General features: G+C 68.9%; 1 protein-coding gene across 2 annotated transcripts; it reads left to right on the top strand.

Moving 5' to 3' along the window:
* Window positions 1-1,478: 1,478 nt before the first annotated feature.
* DHX34 (DExH-box helicase 34) lies at window positions 1,479-18,242 on the top strand. 2 transcript variants are annotated; one of them, XM_039509764.1, is made up of 17 exons: window positions 1,479-1,538; window positions 2,875-3,758; window positions 4,268-4,579; window positions 6,095-6,355; window positions 6,635-6,737; window positions 6,928-7,145; window positions 8,234-8,408; window positions 8,556-8,749; window positions 10,278-10,379; window positions 10,463-10,693; window positions 11,904-12,071; window positions 12,933-13,047; window positions 13,345-13,451; window positions 13,912-14,169; window positions 15,784-15,960; window positions 17,569-17,704; window positions 17,964-18,242. In XM_039509764.1, the coding sequence occupies exons 2-17, from the start codon at window positions 3,024-3,026 to the stop codon at window positions 18,095-18,097; spliced, it is 3,426 nt and encodes a 1,141-aa protein (XP_039365698.1). In that variant the 5' UTR covers window positions 1,479-1,538; window positions 2,875-3,023; the 3' UTR covers window positions 18,098-18,242. The 2 variants fall into 2 exon arrangements, with proteins under 2 accessions (XP_039365698.1, XP_039365699.1); XM_039509765.1 differs by having other exon boundaries at window positions 1,523-1,538; window positions 2,920-3,758.
* The last annotated feature ends 1,934 nt before the right edge of the window (window positions 18,243-20,176 follow it).

Below are 20,176 nucleotides of genomic sequence, written 5' to 3'. Positions count from 1 at the left end.
GGCGGTGGGGGGCAGTCAGGGGCAGGGGTTCTGGAGGTGGTCAGGGAACAGGGAGTGGTGGATGGGGTAGGGGTCCTGGGGGGCCATCAGGGGACAGGGAACAGGGTGGGTTGGATGGGGCAGGAGTCCCAGGGGGGCTGTCCCAGGGGGCGAGAAGCGGGAGGGGGTGGGTCAGGGGCCAGACCACACACCAGCCCTCCATACAATTTCAGAAACCTGATGTGGCCCTCAGGCCAAAAAGTTTGTCTGCCCCTGCACTAAAACCCTGTCTCGGGGGGGTGGGAGGAGACTCCAGTTGGAAGCTGGAAGCAAATCTGGGGGCTCGGCTACAGGGCGGATGAAGGGTGCCCCTGTCCCAGACCCAGCTGCCCAGGGGCAGTGGGACCCCCAGAACCCTACAGCCCCCTCCCCCGAGCTCTGTGCCCTGCAGCCCTGATGGGCGGGGGGGATGCACTGGTCCCCTTCAAGGAGGGGATTCCCCCCCACCAATGTAATGGGGGAGCCTGACCCAGCCCCCTGCACGGAGCCCCAGCCCCCCCATGCACGGGGAACATGTACCATCCCCAGGCCCTGCAGGGAGGGGTTCCCCCAAACACCCCCCACCGGGAGCAGATCCCCCCCCAATGCAGCGGGGGGGTTGCACCGGCCCCAGCCGGAAAGGGATCCCCAAGCCCCCCAATGCAGTGGGGAGGGGTGCACCGGCCCAGCCGGAAGGGGATCCCCGATCCCCCCAAGGCAGCGGGGGGGTTGCACCAGCCCCAGCCGGAAGGGAATCCCCGAGCCCCCAATTCAATGGGGGGGTTGCACCGGCCCCAGGAGGAAGGGGATCCCCGATCCCCCCAATGCAGCGGGAGGGTGTGCACCGGCCCCAGGAGGGAGGGGATCCCCGAGCCCCCAATGCAGCGGGGGGGTGCACTGGCCCCAGGAGGGAGGGGATCCCCGATCCCCCCAATGCAGCGGGGGGGTGCACTGGCCCCAGGAGGGAGGGGATCCCCGATCCCCCCAATGCACCGGGGGGGTGCACTGGCCCCAGGAGGGAGGGGATCCCCGATCTCCCCAATGCAGCGGGGGTGTGTGCACTGGCCCCAGCCGGAAGGGGATCCCCGAGCCCCCAATGCAGCGGGGGGATTGCACCGGCCCAGCCGGGAGGGGATCCCGAAGCCCCCCAATGCAGCGGGGGGGTGCACTGGCCCCAGGAGGGAGGGGATCCCCGATCCCCCCAATGCACCGGGGGGGTGCACGGGCCCCAGCCGGGAGGGGATCCCCGAGCCCCCAATGCAGCGGGGGGGTGCACTGGCCCCAGGAGGGAGGGGATCCCCGATCCCCCCAATGCAGCGGGGAGGGGTGCACCGGCCCAGCCGGGAGGGGATCCCCGATCCCCCCGATGCAGCGGTTCGGGGGGGCTGCACCGGGGCTCCGGCCGGGCTGGGGCGGCCCCCGGCGGGCGCTGCGGGAAGGACACGGGGCGGGACCGGGGGCGGGAGGCGGCGCTTCCCGGCGGCTGCGGCCTGCGAGGCCCGGGCGGGCCCGAGCGAGCGGTGAGAGCGGGCGGGGGCACGTGGGGGCTCGGGGCGCAGAGCCAGTGGGGTGCAGGTGGGTCTGGGGTGCACGGGGCGGGGGCATGAGGGGGTCCGGGGGCGCAGAGCTAGCGGGGGCATGGGGGTCTGTGGGAGGATAGCAGGGGTTGGGGGCCCACGGGGGACTGGAGGGGATCTGTGGGGATAGCAGGGGTTGGGGCCCATGGGGAATGGAGGGGGTCTGTGGGGATAGCAGGGGTTGGGGGCCCACGGGGAATGGAGGGTCTGTGGGGATAGCAGCGGGTTGGGGCCCATGGGGAATGGAGGGGTCTGTGGGGATAGCAGGGGTTGGGGGCCCACGGGGAATGGTGGGGATCTGTGGGGATAGCAGGGGTTGGGGTTGGGGCCCATGGGGAATGGAGGGGGTCTGTGGGGATAGCAGGGGTTGGGGGCCCATGGGGAATGGAGGGGGCTCTGTGGGGATAGCAGGGGTTGGGGGCCATAGGGAATGGAGGGGGTCTGTGGGGATAGCAGGGGTTGGGGGCCCATGGGGAATGGAGGGGGTCTGTGGGGATAGCAGGGGTTGGGGGCCCATGGGGAATGGAGGGGTCTGTGGGGATAGCAGGGGTTTCTGGGGGCCCATAGGGGAATGGAGGGGTCTGTGGGGATAGCAGGGGTTGGGGGCCCATAGGGGAATGGAGGGGGTCTGTGGGAGGATAGCAGGGGTTGGGGGCCCATGGGGAATGGAGGGGGTCTGGGGGCAGATAGCAGGGGTCTCGGGGGCCCATGGGGAATGGAGGGGGTCTGTGGGAGGATAGCAGGGGTTGGGGGCCCATAGGGGAATGGAGGGGGTCTGTGGGCAGATAGCAGGGGTTGGGGGCCCATAGGGGAATGGAGGGGGTCTGTGGGGATAGCAGGGGTTCTGGGGGCCCATAGGGAATGGAGGGGGTCTGTGGGAGGATAGCAGGGGTTCTGGGGGCCCATGGGGGAATGGAGGGGGTCTGTGGGGATAGCAGGGGTTGGGGGCCCATGGGGAATGGAGGGGGTCTGGGGGCAGATAGCAGGGGTTGGGGGCCCATAGGGGAATGGAGGGTCTGTGGGCGGATAGCAGGGGTTGGGGGGGTCACGCGGGAGCACAGAGAGGGGCCATGGGGGGATGCTGTGTTGCGGGGGTGGGAGAGGGAAGGTGCCCTCTGGTGCCAGGGGATGGATCTAGCCCAGGGAGGTGTTTGGGTTTAATCCCCCCTGCCTGGCACATGGTTCCCGGCCAGGAGCTCGCGGCGGCGCCCAGCGGGCCTGGGGCTCACGCTCTTCCAGAACGAGTTCTCGTCCTTACACCTCCCTTTCTGCCCCCCAGCCTGCTAGGCACTGGGGAGATCAGCCTTGTGTGGAACCCCTGCAGGTGGGCCAGGAGGGCTGAGCCCCGCCCCCAAGATTCGCTGTTTCCTACCTGCAGTCCTCTCCGGATCCAGATTCCCACCCCTGGGGCGACCCAAGGGGGCAGAGATGCCTTCGTCGGAGAAGGAGCGCAGGGCCCAAAGGCGAAGCAGAGACCCCTCCCCGTCCCGGGGGCAGCAGGGCGGGCGCTGGGACTGGAGCTGCCCCGAGACGCGGCGCCGGCTGGAGGAGCTGTATTTCCGGGAGCAGGATTACATCCGGGCGGGCTCTGAGGACAGCCGCCAGTTCTGGGCCTTCTTTGAGCGGCTCCAGCGCTTCCAGACCCTGAAGGCTGAGGGGGAGCCGGCGCCGCGGGCTCCCCCGGCCCGGGCCGACTCCTCTGCCGCCCCTGGGCTGGCTGGCCTCCCGCAGGAGTACGACCCGCGCTACCGGATCAACCTGTCGGTGCTGAGCGGGGACGTGGAGGGGCTGGCGCGGGGCAGGAGCGGGGGTCCGCGGCGGGGCCCTGGGGTGCCGGCCGAGCGGCTCTCCCAGTTCCGGGCCGCCCTGCTGCATTACCTGGACTTCGCCCAGAAGCAGAGCTTTGCCAAGCTGGCCAAGCTGCAGCGGGAGCGGGCGGCCCTGCCCATTGCCCAGTACCGTGACCGGCTGCTGCGGGCCGTGGCCCAGAACCAGGTGGTGGTGGTAGCCGGCGACACGGGCTGTGGCAAGTCCACACAGGTGCCCCAGTACCTGCTGGCGGCTGGGTACAGTCACGTGGCCTGCACCCAGCCACGCCGCATCGCCTGCATCTCGCTGGCCAAGCGGGTGGGCTTTGAGAGCCTGCACCAGTATGGGGCTGAGGTGAGTGGGGCTGAGGCCGGGGGCGGCCCAGGACTCTGGCAGGGTGTGTGCCAGGCTGGGGGGATTAGTAGCCAGTTCTGGAGATCGGACTGGGAGGACGTGAGACCTGCTGTGCCCCCCTGCTCCTCCTGGCCAGGAGTCCCGGCTAACCCGGCGGGGGTCCCAGATGAACAGACCCCACGTGGCCGCTCGCAGTTCTCCCCTAGCCCTGCTGCCTGGGGGCAGTGGGTGAGATTGTATGCAGGGAATGGGGGCTGGGCCGTGCCTTGGGGGTACAAAGGCCCTGGGATCTAGGCTGTGCCCTCCCCCCCATGGGGGTCTGGGCCGTGCCCTGGGAGCAGGCAGTGCCTGGGGGTCTGGGCCGAGTTCTCTCAGGGCAGCCCCATGCATTTCAGCACCAGCTGTCTGGGGTGAGCACCATGGTCCCTCTTTGCTGGCCCTCTGCCCCGGCTGGCGGGTGCTGGGCTCCCCCCCCGGCTGACTGCCTGCCCGCCCCTGCTCCTCCCCAGGTGGGATACCAGATCCGCTTCGAGAGCACCCGCTCCCCGGCCACCAAGATCGTCTTCCTGACGGAGGGGCTGCTGCTGCGGCAGGTGCAGCGCGAGCCGGCGCTGCCCGGGTACCAGGTGCTGATTGCCGACGAGGTGCACGAGCGGCACCTGCATAGCGACTTCCTGCTGGGCGTGCTGCGCCGCCTGCTGCCCGCCCGCCCCGACCTCAAGCTGGTGCTCATGTCGGCCACCATCAACATCCGCCTCTTCGCGGGGTACTTCGGGGGCGCACCCGTGGTGCAGGTGCCCGGGCGGCTCTTCCCCATCACGGTGAGAGCACGGGGGGTGGGCGTGGATGGGAACTGGGGAGCCCCTCGCTGTACCCCTACTGCATCCTTGGGGATCCCTCGCCCGGCGCTGAGACGCGGCCACCTCTGGGGTGGGGCACCGGGGTAGTGTGTACAGCAGTGGTCACCAACTGATCTATCGCGCTTGGCGGGTCGATCCTAGGGGATCTCCCTGTCGATCGCGGCTGCCGCTGACCAGCTCCCTGCCTGCCCCAGCCCCATGCTGCTCCTGGAAGCAGCCAGCGCAGCCCCGTGGGCGGGGGGGTCTCCCTCCGCTTGCTGCTCCTGCCTGACAGCACCGGCCCCGCAGCTGCCATTGGCTGGGAACGGGGAGCTGTGGCCAATGGGAGTTGTGGGGGGGGGTGCTTACAAAGAGGGACAGCGTGCGGAGCCACGTGCCACCCCCTCCCAGGGGCCGCAGAGGCGCGTTGGCCCCTTCCGGGAGCGGCATGGGGCTCGGGTAGGCAGGGAACCTGTCTTAGTGGCAGCCATGCTGCACTGCCCGGGAGCCACTGGAGCTAAGTGCTGCCCGGCTGGAGGCTGCACCCCAACCCCCAGCTCTGAGCCCCTCCTGGAGCCAGCAGCCCATACCCCCTCCGGCTCCCCAAGCCCCAGCCCTGAACCCCCTCCCAGAGCCAGCACCCCCACCTCCTCCTGCACCCCAACACTCTGCCCCAGACCAGAGCCCCCTCCTGCACCCAAACTCCCTCCCAGAGCTTGCAGCTCTCACCCCCTCCTGCACCCCTGCCCCAGGCTCAGCCCAGAGCCCCCTCCCACACTGCAAACCCCTCGGCCCCAGCCCAGAGCCTGCACCCAGCCCCCTGCCCCAGCCCGATGAAAGTGAGTGAGGGTGGAGGAGAGCAAGTGATGGGGTGTGTGTGTGTGTGGGGGGGCTTGTGTGTGTGTGTGGAGTGAGGGGGGGGCTTTGGGGAAGGGGCGGGGTAGATCCTGGGTTGCCCTTAAATTCAAAATATGATCTTGGGCATAAAAAGGTTGGAGACCACTGGTGTACAGGGACCCCTCGCCTGGTGCTGAGATGCGGCCACCTCTGGGGTGGGGCACGGGGGCTGTGTGTACAGGGACCCCTCGCCTGGTGCTGAGATGCGGCCACCTCTGGGGTGGGGCACGGGGGCTGTGTGTACAGGGACCCCTCGCCTGGTGCTGAGATGCGGCCACCTCTGGGGTGGGGCATGGGGGCTGTGTGTACAGGGACCCCTCGCCTGGTGCTGAGATGCGGCTGTGTCTGTACACAGGTGAATTAGAACCCAGGAGTCCTGGCTTCTCAGCCCCCCCGGGTTCTAACCCACTGGACCTCACTCCCCTCCTGTAGTGGGGGTAGAACCCAGGAGTCCTGGCTCCCGGTGCTGAGCCGGCTAAGCCACGCCCCTCTCCCTGCACCTGCAGCCTGCTGGGAAGATGGGGGCGCTGTCCCTGTGGGGCCGGCTGCCCAGCGTGCGGCTCTCTCTGCCCTTTGGCCACGGCATCTCTGCTTGCCCAGGTCGTCTACCAGCCCATCCCCCAGGAGGAGGCGGCAGCGAGTGGGAAGCCGGAGCGGCTGGATCCCCGGCCCTACCTGCGGGTGCTGCAGGCCATCGACCACAAATACCCGCCCGAGGAGCGGGGTGACCTGCTCGTCTTCCTGAGCGGGGTGGCGGAGATCGGCGCCGTGCTGGAGGCGGCCCAGGCCTATGCCACCCACACCCAGCGCTGGGTGGTGCTGCCCCTGCACAGCACCCTCTCCCTTGCCGAGCAGGACAAGGTGGGTCTGGCGGCGGGGCTGTGGGGAGAAGGGCAGGGAGCGGCTGGCAGTGGGGGGCTGGCCTCAGAGATGGGGCTGGGAGGGGAACGTGGCAGAGGAGCTGGGGAGTGGCTGTGGGGGCTAGGAAGGGGAGTGCGTTGGGTGGCTGGGAGAGCGGTGCCGTGGGAGGGGCAGGGGAGTGACTGTGTCGGGGAGGGGTGGAGAGTGGCTGTGTGGGGGGCTGCAGAGGGGACCAGCAGGGGTGGCAGAGTGTGTCGGGCTGTGACTCCCATCTCCCAGGTGTTTGACATGCCCCCCCCCGGAGTCCGGAAATGCATCGTCTCCACTAACATCGCCGAGACCTCGGTCACCATCGATGGGGTGCGCTTTGTGATGGACTCCGGTGAGACCCCCTCGCTTCGGGGGTGGGGGGCCTGGGCCGGCACCAGCTGGTGGGTGGGGGCTCCGCTCTCCGGGCTGGCCTGGGACCCCCCTTTGGCCGGGGCTATGAGCACTGCAGGACGGGGGCGGGTGGGTGCTGGGGGAGGCCGGTGGAGGTTGTCACCAGAGCGTCGGCCTGTCCTGCCCCCCAGGGAAGGTGAAGGAACTCAGCTATGACCCCCAGGCCAAGCTGCAGCGGCTGCAGGAGTTCTGGATCAGCCGGGCCAGCGCCGAGCAGCGGAAGGGGCGTGCGGGCCGGACGGGCCCTGGTGTCTGCTACCGGCTCTACGCTGAGTCTGACTACGACGCCTTCGCCCCCTACCCGGTGCCGGAGATCCAGCGCGTGGCGCTCGACGCCCTGGTGCTGCAGGTAGGCAGAGCCGGGGTGGGGTGGGGCTCTCCCCCATCCCCAGGCGGGGCTGTCACCACTGGTGGGAGCTGTCCAGTGAAGGGGGGAACCCGGGTAGATGCTCTGCTCTGGGGGGAACTCGCCCCCCATCTCCAGCGTCACGGGAGCAAGCGCTGGGCCCAGCCCCCAGCCTCGGACGCTTCCAGGGATTGCCCAGGGCCGTGAGGCACCTTTGCGTGAGGAAGGCTCATCTGTCCCTGCCGGGGGTCAGCTCTGCAGCTACAGGCCACACGAGCCCTCCCCTCGGCTTGTGCAGGCTCCGCCGTCGTGCAGGGCAGCAGCAGACACCCTCCAATGTCCGAGCCCTCCAAGCGCCACCCTACGGCATCCAGCCCGTTCTGCCGCTCCCAAAGGAACAGCACGCCCCAGCTTCCCGTCACCCCTGAAGCCCCAGCTCCCTGTCACCCCAGCTCCCCGTCACCCCCATCACCCCAGCTCGCCGTCACCCCAGCTCGCCGTCACCCCCAGAGCCCCAGCTCGCTGTCAGCCCAGCCCGCCCCGCCGTCACCCCCGTCACCCCAGCTCCCTGTCACCCCCTGGAGCCCCAGCTCGCCATCACCCCCGGAGTACAGCTCCGCTTAGCACGCAGCCAGCGGATCCGTTCAGCATGAGCTGAATGAACAGCTGGGCTGTGTCTCCCAGTATGGACCAAGCAGAACGGCTGTGATCCTCTGGTCATACAATGTGCCAGCCGATGAAGGATCCCAGGTGTCTCTCTGTACCCCAGTTACACCCCCAAAGTCCAAGCAGGGTCACCCTGCGGTTTGTGGGTTTTCGTGCAGCACCTGCAGTCTATCGATCCGTCTTGCGCCCAGAGTAAGTGGGTGTCTTTGTGACCCCCCTGATACTCAGCCAGGGTGAGGTGAGCGTCTCTTCTCTCCTGCCTAGCAGGAGCACCTGGGTCACCTTCTGGCCTGCTTGTCTCACACACCTTCCGAACACACTTTTCAGGGCAGATTCGCAGCCCCTCGCACGAGACCCGCGCGTCCGTTCTGCAGCGGTGACGCCGTCCAGGCAAAGGGCTAATCTTCCATTTCTCCACCCCCCAGATGAAGAGCATGGGGCTGGGCGACCCCCGGACCTTCCCCTTCCTGGAGCCACCCCCCCAGTCCAGCCTGGAGACGGCCGTGCGCTACTTGAGGGAGCAGGGGGCGCTGGACGGGGCCGAGAGCCTGACGCCCATCGGGAGCCTGCTGGCCCAGCTGCCTGTGGACGTGGTGATCGGTGAGGTGCTGTGGGCGCCTGGGGAGGCCCTGGCTGGGGACGGGAGGAGATTGGGGGGGCGCCAGGGGCATGGCCCCTGGGGATGGGGGTGGGAGGTGGTTCGCTGGCCCCCCCGCGTAACGCTCTCCTCCCCCCGTCCCCCTGCAGGGAAGATGCTGGTTCTGGGCGCGCTCTTCGGGCTGGCCGGGCCGGTGCTCACTGTGGCGGCAGCGCTGAGCGTGCAGTCCCCGTTCCTGCGCCCCACGCGCACCAACCCTGACTGTGCCACGGCCCGCCGGCCCCTCGAGAGCCCCCACGGCGACCCGCTGACGCTGCTCAACACCTTCAACGAGTGGGTGCAGGTGGGACTGGCTGGCCTCAGCTCTGGGGGCAGACCCCTTGGGTGGGGTGTGTTGGGGGTGGTTACATCCTGTGGGGGAGATGTGGGGGTCTGGGGGAGGAGATCCCCCATGGGGGAGATGGATGTGTGTGTGGGGGAGGAGATCCCCCATGGTGGGAGCTGCGGGGGAGGTGTCTGGGGAGGAGATCCCCCATGGGGGAGATGGATGTGCGGGTGGGGGGGGAGATCCCCCATGGCGGGAGCTGCGGGGGAGGTATCTGGGGGAGGAGATCCCCCATGGCAGGAGCTGCCGGGGGGGTGTCTGGGGGAGGAGATCCTCCATGGGGGAGATGGATGTGCGGGTGGTGGGGAGATCCCCATGGCAGGAGCTGCGGGGGTGTCTGGGGAGGAGATCTCCATGGGGAGATGGATGTGTGGGTAGTGGGGAGATCCCCATGGCAGGAGCTGCGGGGGTGTCTGGGGAGAGATCCCCATGGGGAGATGGATGTGCGGGTGGGGAGATCCCCATGGCGGGAGCTGCGGGGAGGTGTCTGGGGAGGAGATCCCCATGGAGAGATGGATGTGGGGTGAGGGGGAGATCCCCATGGCAGGAGCTGCGGGGGTGTCTGGGAGGAGATCCCCCATGGAGAGATGGATGTGGGGGTGAGGGGGGAGATCCCCCATGGCAGGAGCTGCGGGGTGTCTGGGGGAGGAGATCCCCCATGGGGGAGATGGATGTGTGTGTGTCTGGGGGGGAGATCTCCCATGGCAGGAGCTGCGGGGGTGTGTGTGTCTGGGGGAGGAGATCCCCCATGGGGGAGATGGATGTGTGTGTGTGGGGGGGAGATCTCCCATGGCGGGAGCTGCGGGGGGGGTGTCTGGGGGAGGAGATCCCCCATGGGGAGATGGATGTGGGGGTGAGGGGGGAGATCCCCCCATGGCAGGAGCTGCAGGGGGGTGTCTGGGGGAGGAGATCCTCCATGGGGGAGATGGATGTGTGTGTGTGTGTGGGAGATCTCCCATGGCAGGAGCTGCAGGGGGGTGTCTGGGGGAGGAGATCCCCCATGGGGGAGATGGATGTGCGGGTGGGAGATCCCCATGGCAGGAGCTGCAGGGGTGTCTGGGAGGAGATCCTCCATGGGGAGATGGATGTGGGGTGAGGGGGAGATCCCCCCATGGCAGGAGCTGCCGGGGGGGTGTCTGGGGGAGGAGATCCCCCATGGGGGAGATGGATGTGCGGGTCGGGGGGGAGATCTCCCATGGCAGGAGCTGCAGGGGGGTGTCTGGGGGAGGAGATCCCCCATGGGGGAGATGGATGTGCGGGTGGTGGGGGGAGATCCCCCATGGCGGGAGCTGCGGGGGGGGTGTCTGGGGGAGGAGATCCCCCATGGGGGAGATGGATGTGTGTGTGTCTGGGGGGGAGATCTCCCATGGCGGGAGCTGCGGGGGGGTGTCTGGGGGAGGAGATCCCCATGGCGAGGGTTGTGGGGTTCAGTAGGATGGCCCCCCACCCCTCCCCTAATAACCTGAGGCTTCGGTGTGGCCGGCAGGTGAAGTCGGAGCGGGCTGGCGGTTCCCGGAAGTGGTGCCGGCGCCGGGGGCTGGAGGAGCACCGGCTCTACGAGGCGGCCAACCTACGGCGCCAGTTCCAGGTGGGTGCGCGGCAGGCGAGGGGCTGGGTGTCCCCTCAGAACCCAGCCCCTTCCCCCCCTAACCTCCCGCCCCCCACCCCCAGGAGCTGCTCCGGGACCACGGTCTGCTGGAGGCCGTGCAGGGGCCCAGGGACAGCTACGCCCGGCAGAGCCGGCACCGGGAGCGCCGGGAGCTGCACCGGCTGCGGCGGCGGCACGAGGAGACAGAGGGGCGGAAGCGCAAGGTGCTGAAGCTGCAGGGCGGGGAGGCCGGCTCCTCCAGCGATGAGGGCGCCGGTGCCGGCGGCGCCGGGCCGCCTGGCGTCGATATCCAGGTGCGTGGGAGGGCCCCCCCCGTCCCACCCCTCACTGGGGCCAGAGCCAGCACCAGGAGCTTTCTCTGTGTCTCCCACTGGCTACTGCCATGCCCTCCGCCCACGAGCAGGAGGGATCCAGGAAGGAGCCTGGGAGGGGAGTGGGGTCCAGCGGGTTAGAGCAGGGGGGTGGGGGCTGGGAGCCTGGACTCCTGGGTTCTGACCCTGCTCTGGGAGGGGAGTGGGGGTCTCGTGGTTAGAGCCGGGGGGTGGGGCTGGGAGCCAGGACTCCTGGGTTCTCTCCCCAGCTCTGGGAGGGGAGTGGGTTCTAGTGGTTAGAGCAGGGGGGGCTGGGAGCCAGGACTCCTGGGTTCTGACCCTGCTCTGGGAGGGGAGTGGGGGGCTAGTGGTTAGAGCAGGGGGGTGGGGCTGGGAGCCAGGACTCCTGGGTTCTCTCCCCAGCTCTGGGAGGGGAGTGGGTTCTAGTGGTTAGAGCAGGGGGGCTGGAAGCCAGGACTCCTGGGTTCTCTCCCCAGCTCTGGGAGGGGAGTGGGTTCTAGTGGTTAGAGCAGGGGGGCTGGGAGCTAGGACTCCTGGGTTCTCTCCCCAGCTCTGGGAGGGGAGTGGGGGCCAGTGGTTAGAGCAGGGGGCTAGGAGCCAGGACTCCTGGGTTCTCTCCCCAGCTCTGGGAGGGGAGTGGGTTCTAGTGGTTAGAGCAGGGGGGCTGGGAGCCAGGACTCCTGGGTTCTCTCCCCAGCTCTGGGAGGGGAGTGGGGGCCAGTGGTTAGAGCAGGGGGCTAGGAGCCAGGACTCCTGGGTTCTCTCCCTGGCTCTGGGAGGGGAGTGGGGGCCAGTGGTTAGAGCAGGGGGCTGGGAGCCAGGACTCCTGGGTTCAGTTCCTGGCCCTGTCTCTGTGACACTGGTCCTCGTCCCCTCCCCTCTCTGGCTGGAAGCTGGGGCCGTGCCCCTGAGGGGCTGTGGGCGCCGAGCCTGGCCGCTGGAGGGGGTCAGGATCCTGTGGCTGCGGCAGTGCCGGCCCCTCCCTGCTGGGAGCTCGGGAGCGTGGGCCCGCAGGGCTTGCCGGGATGGGGGCAGTGCAGGGCTCTGCCTGCAGCGGCCCAGGCGGGGCAGTGGTGTCCCTTGCAGTAGGGTGCTCCTAGGTGCTGCCGGGGGGGCCCTGAGCTCCTCTCAGCGCCGCCCCCGTCACACCCGTCGCCCCTTCCCTCGGCAGGACGTCAAGTTCAAGCTACGGCACAACGTGGACGAGCTCCAGGCTGCGGCCGGCACGGCCCTGTCCTCCCACCAGCTCGCCCTGCTCAAGCTGGTGCTGTGCAGGGGTCTCTACCCCCAGCTGGCCGTGCCCGACCAGTACAACAGCTGCCGCAAGGACTCTGACCAGGTGCGCTGAGCCCGCTCCGGCTCCTGGGGCCCGTCTCTGCTCTGGGAGCAGAGTGGGGGGGTCTGGGGAGTAGAGCGTGGGGCTGGGAGCCAGGACTCCTGGGTTCTCCCCCAGCTCTGGGAGGGAAGGGAGGGCTAGTGGTTAGAGCGGGGGAGTCTGGGAGCCAGGACTCCTGGGTTCTCTCCTGGCTCTGGGAGGGGAGTGGGGGCTAGTGGTTAGAGCGGGGGCTGGGAGCCCGGACTCCTGGGTTCTATCCCGGTTCTGGGAGGGGAGTGGGGGCTAGTGGTTAGAGCAGAAGGGGGTGGGAGCCAGGACTCCTGGGTTCTATCCCAGTTCTGGGAGGGGGTGCGTTCTGGGGAGTAGATCGGGGGGGTGGGAGCCAGGACTTCTGGGTTCTATCCCGGCTCTGGGAGGGGAGTGGGGGCTAGTGGTTAGAGCAGGGGGGCTGGGATCCAGGACTCCTGGGTTCTCTCCCGGCTCTGGGAAGGAAGTGGGGGCTAGTGGTTAGAGCGGGGGAGGGGCTGGGAGCCAGGACTCCTGGGTTCTATCTGGGCTCTGGGAGGGAAGTGGGGGCTGGTGGGTTAGAGCAGGGGCGGGCTGGGAGCCAGGACTCCTGGGTTCTCTCCTGGCTCTGGGAGGGGAGTGGGGGCTAGTGGTTAGAGCAGGTAGGGTTGGGAGCCAGGACTCCTGGGTTCTCTCTCTGGCTCTGGGAGGGGGTGAGGTCTGGGCTAGAGGTTTGGGAGTCTGTGAAGGAGGAAGCCCGAGAGAACCGTGCCCCAGGCTGGGGTCTCCAGCACCCGTTGCAGTCGCCCAGCATGGTCGCTGGCCCCAGCCGTGACGCCTCATCTGGCCTCCTTGTAGATTTTTCACACCAAGAACAAGCAGGGGATTGTCCTGCACCCGACCTGCGTCTTTGCCGGCAGCCCGGAGCTGCTGCAGGCCACAGAGGAGAAAGCAGAGCCCGGGAGGAGCCGAGGTAGGGAGAGGGATGGGGGGCGGCCCGGCCCCAGCCCCTTGGCAGAGCTCCGAGTCGGGCCAGACCCAGCAAGGGCCCTTCTCCCCCCGGCAGAACGACGGGGTCCCAGAGAGACGCAGGGACTAGTCTGGGGTCATGCAGGGTTTCGGGGGGGGGAGCCGGGGCCCCTGGAGCCCAGCCCAGCTCCCGAGCCTGCTGGCCCCGCTCAGAGCCGTGGGCCTGTGGGCCCTGCCCCCCCCCGTGGTCGCCCCAGCCCCTGCACAGGGCTGAGCTGAGACCCCTCTTGTGGATTTGCAGGTTCCCAGGACGGGTTGAGCAGCCGGCACCAGCTCCTGGCCTTCGTCTCGCTGCTGGAGACCAACAAGCCCTACCTGGTGAACTGCCTGCGGGCACCGGCCCTGCAGGTGGGTGCCTGGCCCTGGCCCCCTGCCTGGCTCCCCTGGCGCCCTGCCTGGTGAACTGCCTGGCTCCCCTGTCCCCTGGCCCCCTGCCTGGCTCCCCTGCCTGGCTCCCCTGCCTGGCCCCCTGCCCTGGCTCCTCTCCCTGCTCCCGCGCTTCCCGATGTCACCCCTGCCCTGTCCTCCCCGTCCGCGCCCCCCCCACCCTCTGTGACCCTGACCCCCCATAGCTGACCATTGCTCCCCACTGGGTATCTGACCATTGCTCCCAGGTATCTGACCATTGCTCCCCATCGGGTATCTGACCATTGCTCCCCACTGGGTATCTGACCATTGCTCTCCCCATCGGGTATCTGACCATTGCTCCCCCTCCGGGTATCTGACCATTGCTCCCGGTATCTGACCATTGCTCTGCCCCGGTATCTGACCATTGCTCCCCGGGTATCTGACCATTGCTCCCCCCCAGGCTCTCCTGCTGTTCTCCCGCGCCCTGGACACCAGTGCTGACTGCACGCGGCTGGTGGCTGACTCCTGGCTGGAGCTGCACGTGCCGGACAGCACGGCCGCCCTGCGTCTGCTCTCCGCAGCCCTGCAGCTCCGCGCCGCCTGGGAGGGGCTTCTGAACCGGCAGCTGGAGGGGCGGCGCGGGGAGCCAGGGCGCGGGCCGGACCCTCGGGAGGTGGCGACGCTGAGGCAGGGGCTGCTGGACTTTCTGCAGCACGAGGTATCTGCAGCTTCCCCAGTGCAGCCGGGCCAAGCCAGGGTCTGTCCCCGGGCAGCTCTGGCCCTGGAGCCCCCCCAGGGAGACCTTTCCACTGAGCTTTGTACCCCTCTGCTCCGCAGGCAGCTCGGAAACATCCTCCCTAGCCTACAGAAGGGGAAACTGAGGCACGGGGCAGGGCCTGCGCACGCCCATGCCACCAGGTGTGCGCTGTCCGGGACAGCTCTGACCCACACGTCAATACGAGGGGCTGGGGGGCAGCCGGACACTGGCTGTGACCTCCACCACCACCCATCCGCACATGGTGTGAGCCCCTCCCCCAGCTGGGGTGGGGGGTGCAGTGTCTCGGAGTCCCTGGGCGATTCCCTGGAACTGCTCCCCACAAACCCAGTCAGGAGCCTCCTCTCCCTCGGAGCAGCCTGGCTGCAGGGCAAGCAGCTCCCACGGCTTCACCTCCTGGGTCTCTCCTGGGAGCATTCAGCATCCTCTGCCCCTCCGTGCGCTTCCCCCAGCGAGTCCGCCCAGGCGGGGTCGGGGGGGGCCACAGGGTCCTGCCCCCCCACTGCGCAGTCAGACGTGACTCTCAGCCAGCCAGTGACACAGAGGTTTATTCGATGACAGGAACAGGGTCTAACACAGAGCTTGTAGGTACAGAGAACGGGACCCCTCGGCCAGGTCCATTTTGGGGCCCAGCGAGCAAAACAACCCCGTCTGCCCTCACTTCCCCTCCCGGCCAGCTCCAGACTGACACCCCCCCAGCCCCTCCTCTCTGCTGAGTTCCTTTCCCGAGGTCACCTGATCTCTTTGTTCCCCTTTAGCTATTCCCTTGCAGGGGGGGAGGGGCCCCGGCCATTAGTTGCCAGGAGACAGAGTGTCGGCCATTTATGCGCCCTGGAGACTTAAGAAAAGCATAGGGGAAACTGAGGCACCCACACAGCATTCAGAAGAGACATTAAGATCAGTCCCACTTTGTCACATGCAGGTAGTGGGGTGCCCCTGGACAGCTCCCCCCAGTGCTGGTGGGGTGGGGGTGCAGGTGGTGGGGTGCCCCCGGGAATGTAGCTCCCCCCGGTGCTGGTGGGGTGCAGGTAGTGGGGTGCCCCCGGGGCAGCTCCCCTGCTGCTAGTGGGGTGGGCGGGTTGCACAGGGTGTTGCACAGACCGTGTGCCCGGGAATGCAGCTCCCCCCGGTGCTGGTGGGGTGGGGTGCAGGTAGTGGGGTGCCCCTGGACAGCTCCCCCCGGTGCTGGTGGGGTGGGGGTGCAGGTAGTGGGGTGCCCCCGGGAATGCAGCTCCCCCCGGTGCTGGTGGGGTAGGGTGCCGGTAGTGGGGTGCCCCCGGGATTGCAGCTCCCCCCGGTGCTGGTGGGGTGGGGTGCCGGTAGTGGGGTGCCCCCGGGCAGCTCCCCCCGGTGCTGGTGGGGTGGGGGTGCCGGTAGTGGGGTGCCCCCAGGAATGCAGCTCCCCCCGGTGCTGGTGGGGTGGGCGGGTTGCACAGGGCGTTGCACAGACCGTGTGCCCGGGAATGCAGCTCCCTCCGGGCAGGGAGGAGCAGCCGGGCGGGTAGCGGGGTGACACGTCCTCGTCCCCCGGGGCTAACCCCCCGGCGCCCCCTGCAGGTGCAGTACAGCCTGCGCCGGCTGACGGCGCTGGAGAAGCAGAACCTCTACGTGGGGCCCCAGACGGTGGCGGCTGCGCCCGGGCTCCCGGGGCTGTTCCAGGGGGTGGAGATGACGCCGGATGAGGAGAAAGGCGGCTACAGGGTGACCGAGTTCCTGACCTACAACTGCCTCGCGGTGAGTGCCGGGAGCCCGGGGCTCCCCCCTGGATGGGGACTAGCGGCCTCCAAGGCGGGGCTCCCTCTCCCCCCCCAGCTCCTCTGGCCCAGATCGGGGGGCCCCGAGGCAGCAGCTATGGGTCCCTCACCTTCCCTCCCTGCCCCTCCCCATCCTGAACTGGGGCCGGCATCCCCAGGCGGAGGTTCTGGGTCCCACCCTGCTCCCTGGATCGGGACCGGCAGCCCCTGAGGCGGAGGCTCCGTCTCCCACCCTGCTCCCTGGATCGGGGCCGGCAGCTCCAGGCGGAGGCTCCGTCTCCCACCCTGCTCCCTGGATCGGGGCCGGCAGCCCCTGAGGCGGAGGCTCCGTGTCCCACCTGCTCCCTGGATTGGGGCCAGCAGCCCCTGAGGCGGAGGCTCCATGTCCCACCCTGCTCCCTGGATCGGGGCTGGCAGCCCCTGAGGCGGAGGCTCCGTCTCCCACCCTGCTCCCTGGATTGGGGCCAGCAGCCCCTGAGGCGGAGGCTCCATGTCCCACCCTGCTCCCTGGATCGGGGCTGGCAGCCCCTGAGGCGGAGGCTCCGTGTCCCACCCTGCTCCCTGGATCGGGGCCGGCAGCCCCTGAGGCGGAGGCTCCGTGTCCCACCCTGCTCCAAGGATCGGGTCCGGCATCCCCAGGCGGAGGCTCCGTGTCCCACCCTGCTCCCTGGATCGGGTCCGGCAGCCCCAGGCGGAGGCTCCGGGTCCCAACCTGCGCCCTGAATCGGGGCCGGCAGCCCCTGAGGCGGAGGCTCCGTGTCCCACCCTGCTCCCTGGATCGGGGCCGGCAGCCCCTGAGGCGGAGGCTCCGTGTCCCACCCTGCTCCCTGGATCGGGTCCGGCATCCCCAGGCGGAGGCTCCGTGTCCCACCCTGCTCCCTGGATCGGGTCCGGCATCCCCAGGCGGAGGCTCCGTGTCCCATCCTGCTCCCTGAATCGGGGCCGGCAGCCCCTGAGGCGGAGGCTCCGTGTCCCACCTGCTCCCTGGATCGGGGCCGGCAGCCCCTGAGGCGGAGGCTCCGTGTCCCACCTGCTCCCTGGATCGGGGCCGGTATCCCCTGAGGCGGAGGTTCTGGGTCCCACCCTGCTCCCTGGATCGGGGCCGGCAGCCCCAGGCGGAGGTTCTGGGTCCCACCCTGCTCCCTGGATCGGGGCCGGCAGCCCCTGAGGCGGAGGCTCCGTGTCCCACCCTGCTCCCTGGATCGGGGCCGGCAGCCCCTGAGGCAGAGGCTCTGGGTCCCACCCTGCTCCCTGGATCGGGACCGGCAGCCCCTGAGGCGGAGGCTCCGTGTCCCACCTGCTCCCTGGATCGGGGCCGGCAGCCCCTGAGGCGGAGGCTCCGTGTCCCACCTGCTCCCTGGATCGGGGCCGGCAGCCCCTGAGGCGGAGGCTCCGTGTCCCACCCTGCTCCCTGGATCGGGGCCGGTATCCCCAGGCGGAGGCTCCGTGTCCCACCTGCTCCCTGGATCGGGGCCGGCAGCCCCTGAGGCGGAGGCTCCGTGTCCCACCTGCTCCCTGGATCGGGGCCGGTATCCCCAGGCGGAGGCTCCGTGTCCCACCTGCTCCCCTCTGACCTTGTCCCTTGCAGAGTGACGCCGACCTGTACAGCGACTGCCTGCGCAGCTTCTGGACCTGCCCGCACTGCGCCCTCTACATGCCCTTCACCCCCCTGGAGCGCATGACGCACGAGAGCGGCTGCCGGCCCCAGCCCCAGCCCCAGGAGGGTGAGTCTCTGCTGGTCCCCGGGGCCGCGCTGGGCTGGGACACGACACGTTCCGGGGCTGGCGTTCCCCGTCCGGTCACCGTGCAGGCATGGGGGGCTCAGCCCAGCCGGTCTCTGCCCCAGGCGCTGCAGTCGCTGGGGGCCGCCTGCCACGTTGCTCCACGGGGACGGTGCGTCCCAGCCAAGTCACCCCTGGGGGGTCCCCGCTGCCAGGTCGGCTGCTCGGCCCCCCGGTGACGCCGTTTCCTCTGCTCTTGCAGCTCCCCTGGAAGAGGCTGCTGAGAGTTCAGCCAAAGCCACTGCTCTGCAGAGACCGTATCACTGCGATGCCTGTGAGCGGGACTTCGTGTTCACGTCCACAGAGATCCTGCGGCACAGAAAGCAACACCAGTGACGGCCAAGGCTGTGTCTGGGCCTAGCCCTGACGGGAGCCTAGTGGTCAGAGCAGGGAGCTGGGAGCCAGGACTCCTGGGTTTTCTCCCTGGCTCTGGGAGGGGAGTGGGCTCAGCGGGAGGCTGGAGGCCAGGACTCCTGGGTTCTCTCCCTGGCTCTGGGAGGGGAGTGGGCTCAGCGGGAGGCTGGAGGCCAGGACTCCTGGGTTCTCTCCCCGGCTCTGGGAGGGGAGTGGGCTCAGCGGGAGGCTGGAGGCCAGGACTCCTGGGTTCTCTCCCTGGCTCTGGGAGGGGAGTGGGCTCAGCGGGAGGCTGGAGGCCAGGACTCCTGGGTTCTCTCCCTGGCTCGGGGAGGGGAGTGGGCTCAGCGGGAGGCTGGAGACCAGGACTCCTGGGTTCTCTCCCTGGCTCTGGGAGGGGAGTGGGCTCAGTGGGAGGCTGGAGGCCAGGACTCCTGGGTTCTCTCCCCGGCTCTGGGAGGGGAGTGGGCTCAGCGGGAAGCTGGAGGCCAGGACTCCTGGGTTCTCTCCCCGGCTCTGGGAGGGCACGTGGTCCTGCCCCTACAAAGCATGGCAGCCCATCCTGGCTGCGCTGGCCGGACTCGCGGTGCGGGGTCGGGTGGGAGCTGGGTCCTGCAGCGTCGCTCCCTCGCTGACTCCCAGGTTAGTTCGTTACGAGTGAGTCAGGTTGGTGGGTTCGTTATGGGCAGGCAGAGACCCCCTGCCCGTGGGTCTGTCAGGGTGCCGGTTGGACTGGGCCTGTCCAGTGGGACCAGAGGCCCTGCTCCCCCTGGCGGGGACATGTCAGGTGTTTGTACATGTGTGAATAAATGTCCCTTGGCTGAGGAGCGCAGCCCCCGAGGTGCGTCGGAATGGGGGGCCCGGGCTGTTCCGGGGTGTCTCTGATACGCAGCAGGTCGGAGGGGGTGGCACAATAGCCGCTTCTGGCCCCAGCATCTCTGGGTCTGAGCCCCAGACAGGGAAACTCACCAGTGCTAACAGCCGCTTTGTCCTCTGCGGCGGGGGCTGGGGCCGAGGCCGGGGGCTGGAACCCTCGCGTGGGCGTGGGGCAGCCCATATCTGAGCCCTGGCTGGCTCAGTGCCCTGCAGCCCCCGGGACACCCCCATTCTGCGCCTGGTCTCTGCAGCAGCAGCGGAATAGATCCACGCAGGGGAAGCCTGCGCCTGTCCCGGCCGGGAGCAGGAGTGGCAGTGAGCGAGGGCCTGGGCGGGCACTGCGATGGGGTGCGTGGCAGAGATGGGCGCAGCAGGAAGTCAGCAAGGCTTAGCCGGAGCCTGGGGCTTGGGGGCGAGGAGAGTCCGAGATGGTGCCCAGGTTACAGGATGAGCGATGAGCGTGAAGGCGGGTGCACGCGGGTATCTCCGTGGGATAGGCATGTTCACGTGGGCGGTGTGCACACCCTGTCCACCTGAGATTGGAGTGTGGACGTACCGGGAGATGGAGGCGCAGCCCAGCCGGTCGCTGACTGAGGGGCTGGCTTCTCTGCCTGGACTTCGCGTGGCCACGGGGTGGCAGCCTCGCTCTGTGTTTGCAGGATTTTCTGGCGTGTTCCCAGCTCCTGCTCTGAGCTGTCCACGCAGGGTGGAGAGACAGGGACCTCCTGTGTTTGTCAGGATCCTCATTAGTGATGGGTCACCTGTTATTTATTACATAGAAGCTTTGACTGAGATCAGGGCCCCGTCGCGCCGGGCGCCGCCCAGACCCTGGCAGAGATCAGGGCCCCGTTGAGGGGGGGAGCCAGGACTCCTGGGTTCTATCTCAGCTCTGGGAGGGGAGTGGAGTCTAGTGGTTAGAGTGGGGGGGGGCCTGGGAGCCAGGACTCCTGGGTTCTATCTCAGCTCTGGGAGGGGAGTGGGGGCCAGTGGGTAGAGCAGGGTGGGCTGGGAGCCAGGACTCCTGGGTTCTGTCCCTGCTCTGGGAGGGGAGTGGGGGCTGGTGGGTAGAGCAGGGGGGCTGGGAGCCAGGACTCCTGGGTTCTATCTCAGCTCTGGGAGGCAGGGGCTGGGAGCCAGGATGCCTGGGTTCTATCTCAGCTCTGGGAGGAGTGGGGCCAGTGGGTT

The sequence above is a fragment of the Mauremys reevesii genome, linkage group 22 (genome assembly GCF_016161935.1).
Source record: "Mauremys reevesii isolate NIE-2019 linkage group 22, ASM1616193v1, whole genome shotgun sequence".
Lineage (NCBI taxonomy): Eukaryota > Metazoa > Chordata > Testudines > Geoemydidae > Mauremys > Mauremys reevesii.
This window is presented reverse-complemented; position numbering and strand designations above follow the sequence as displayed.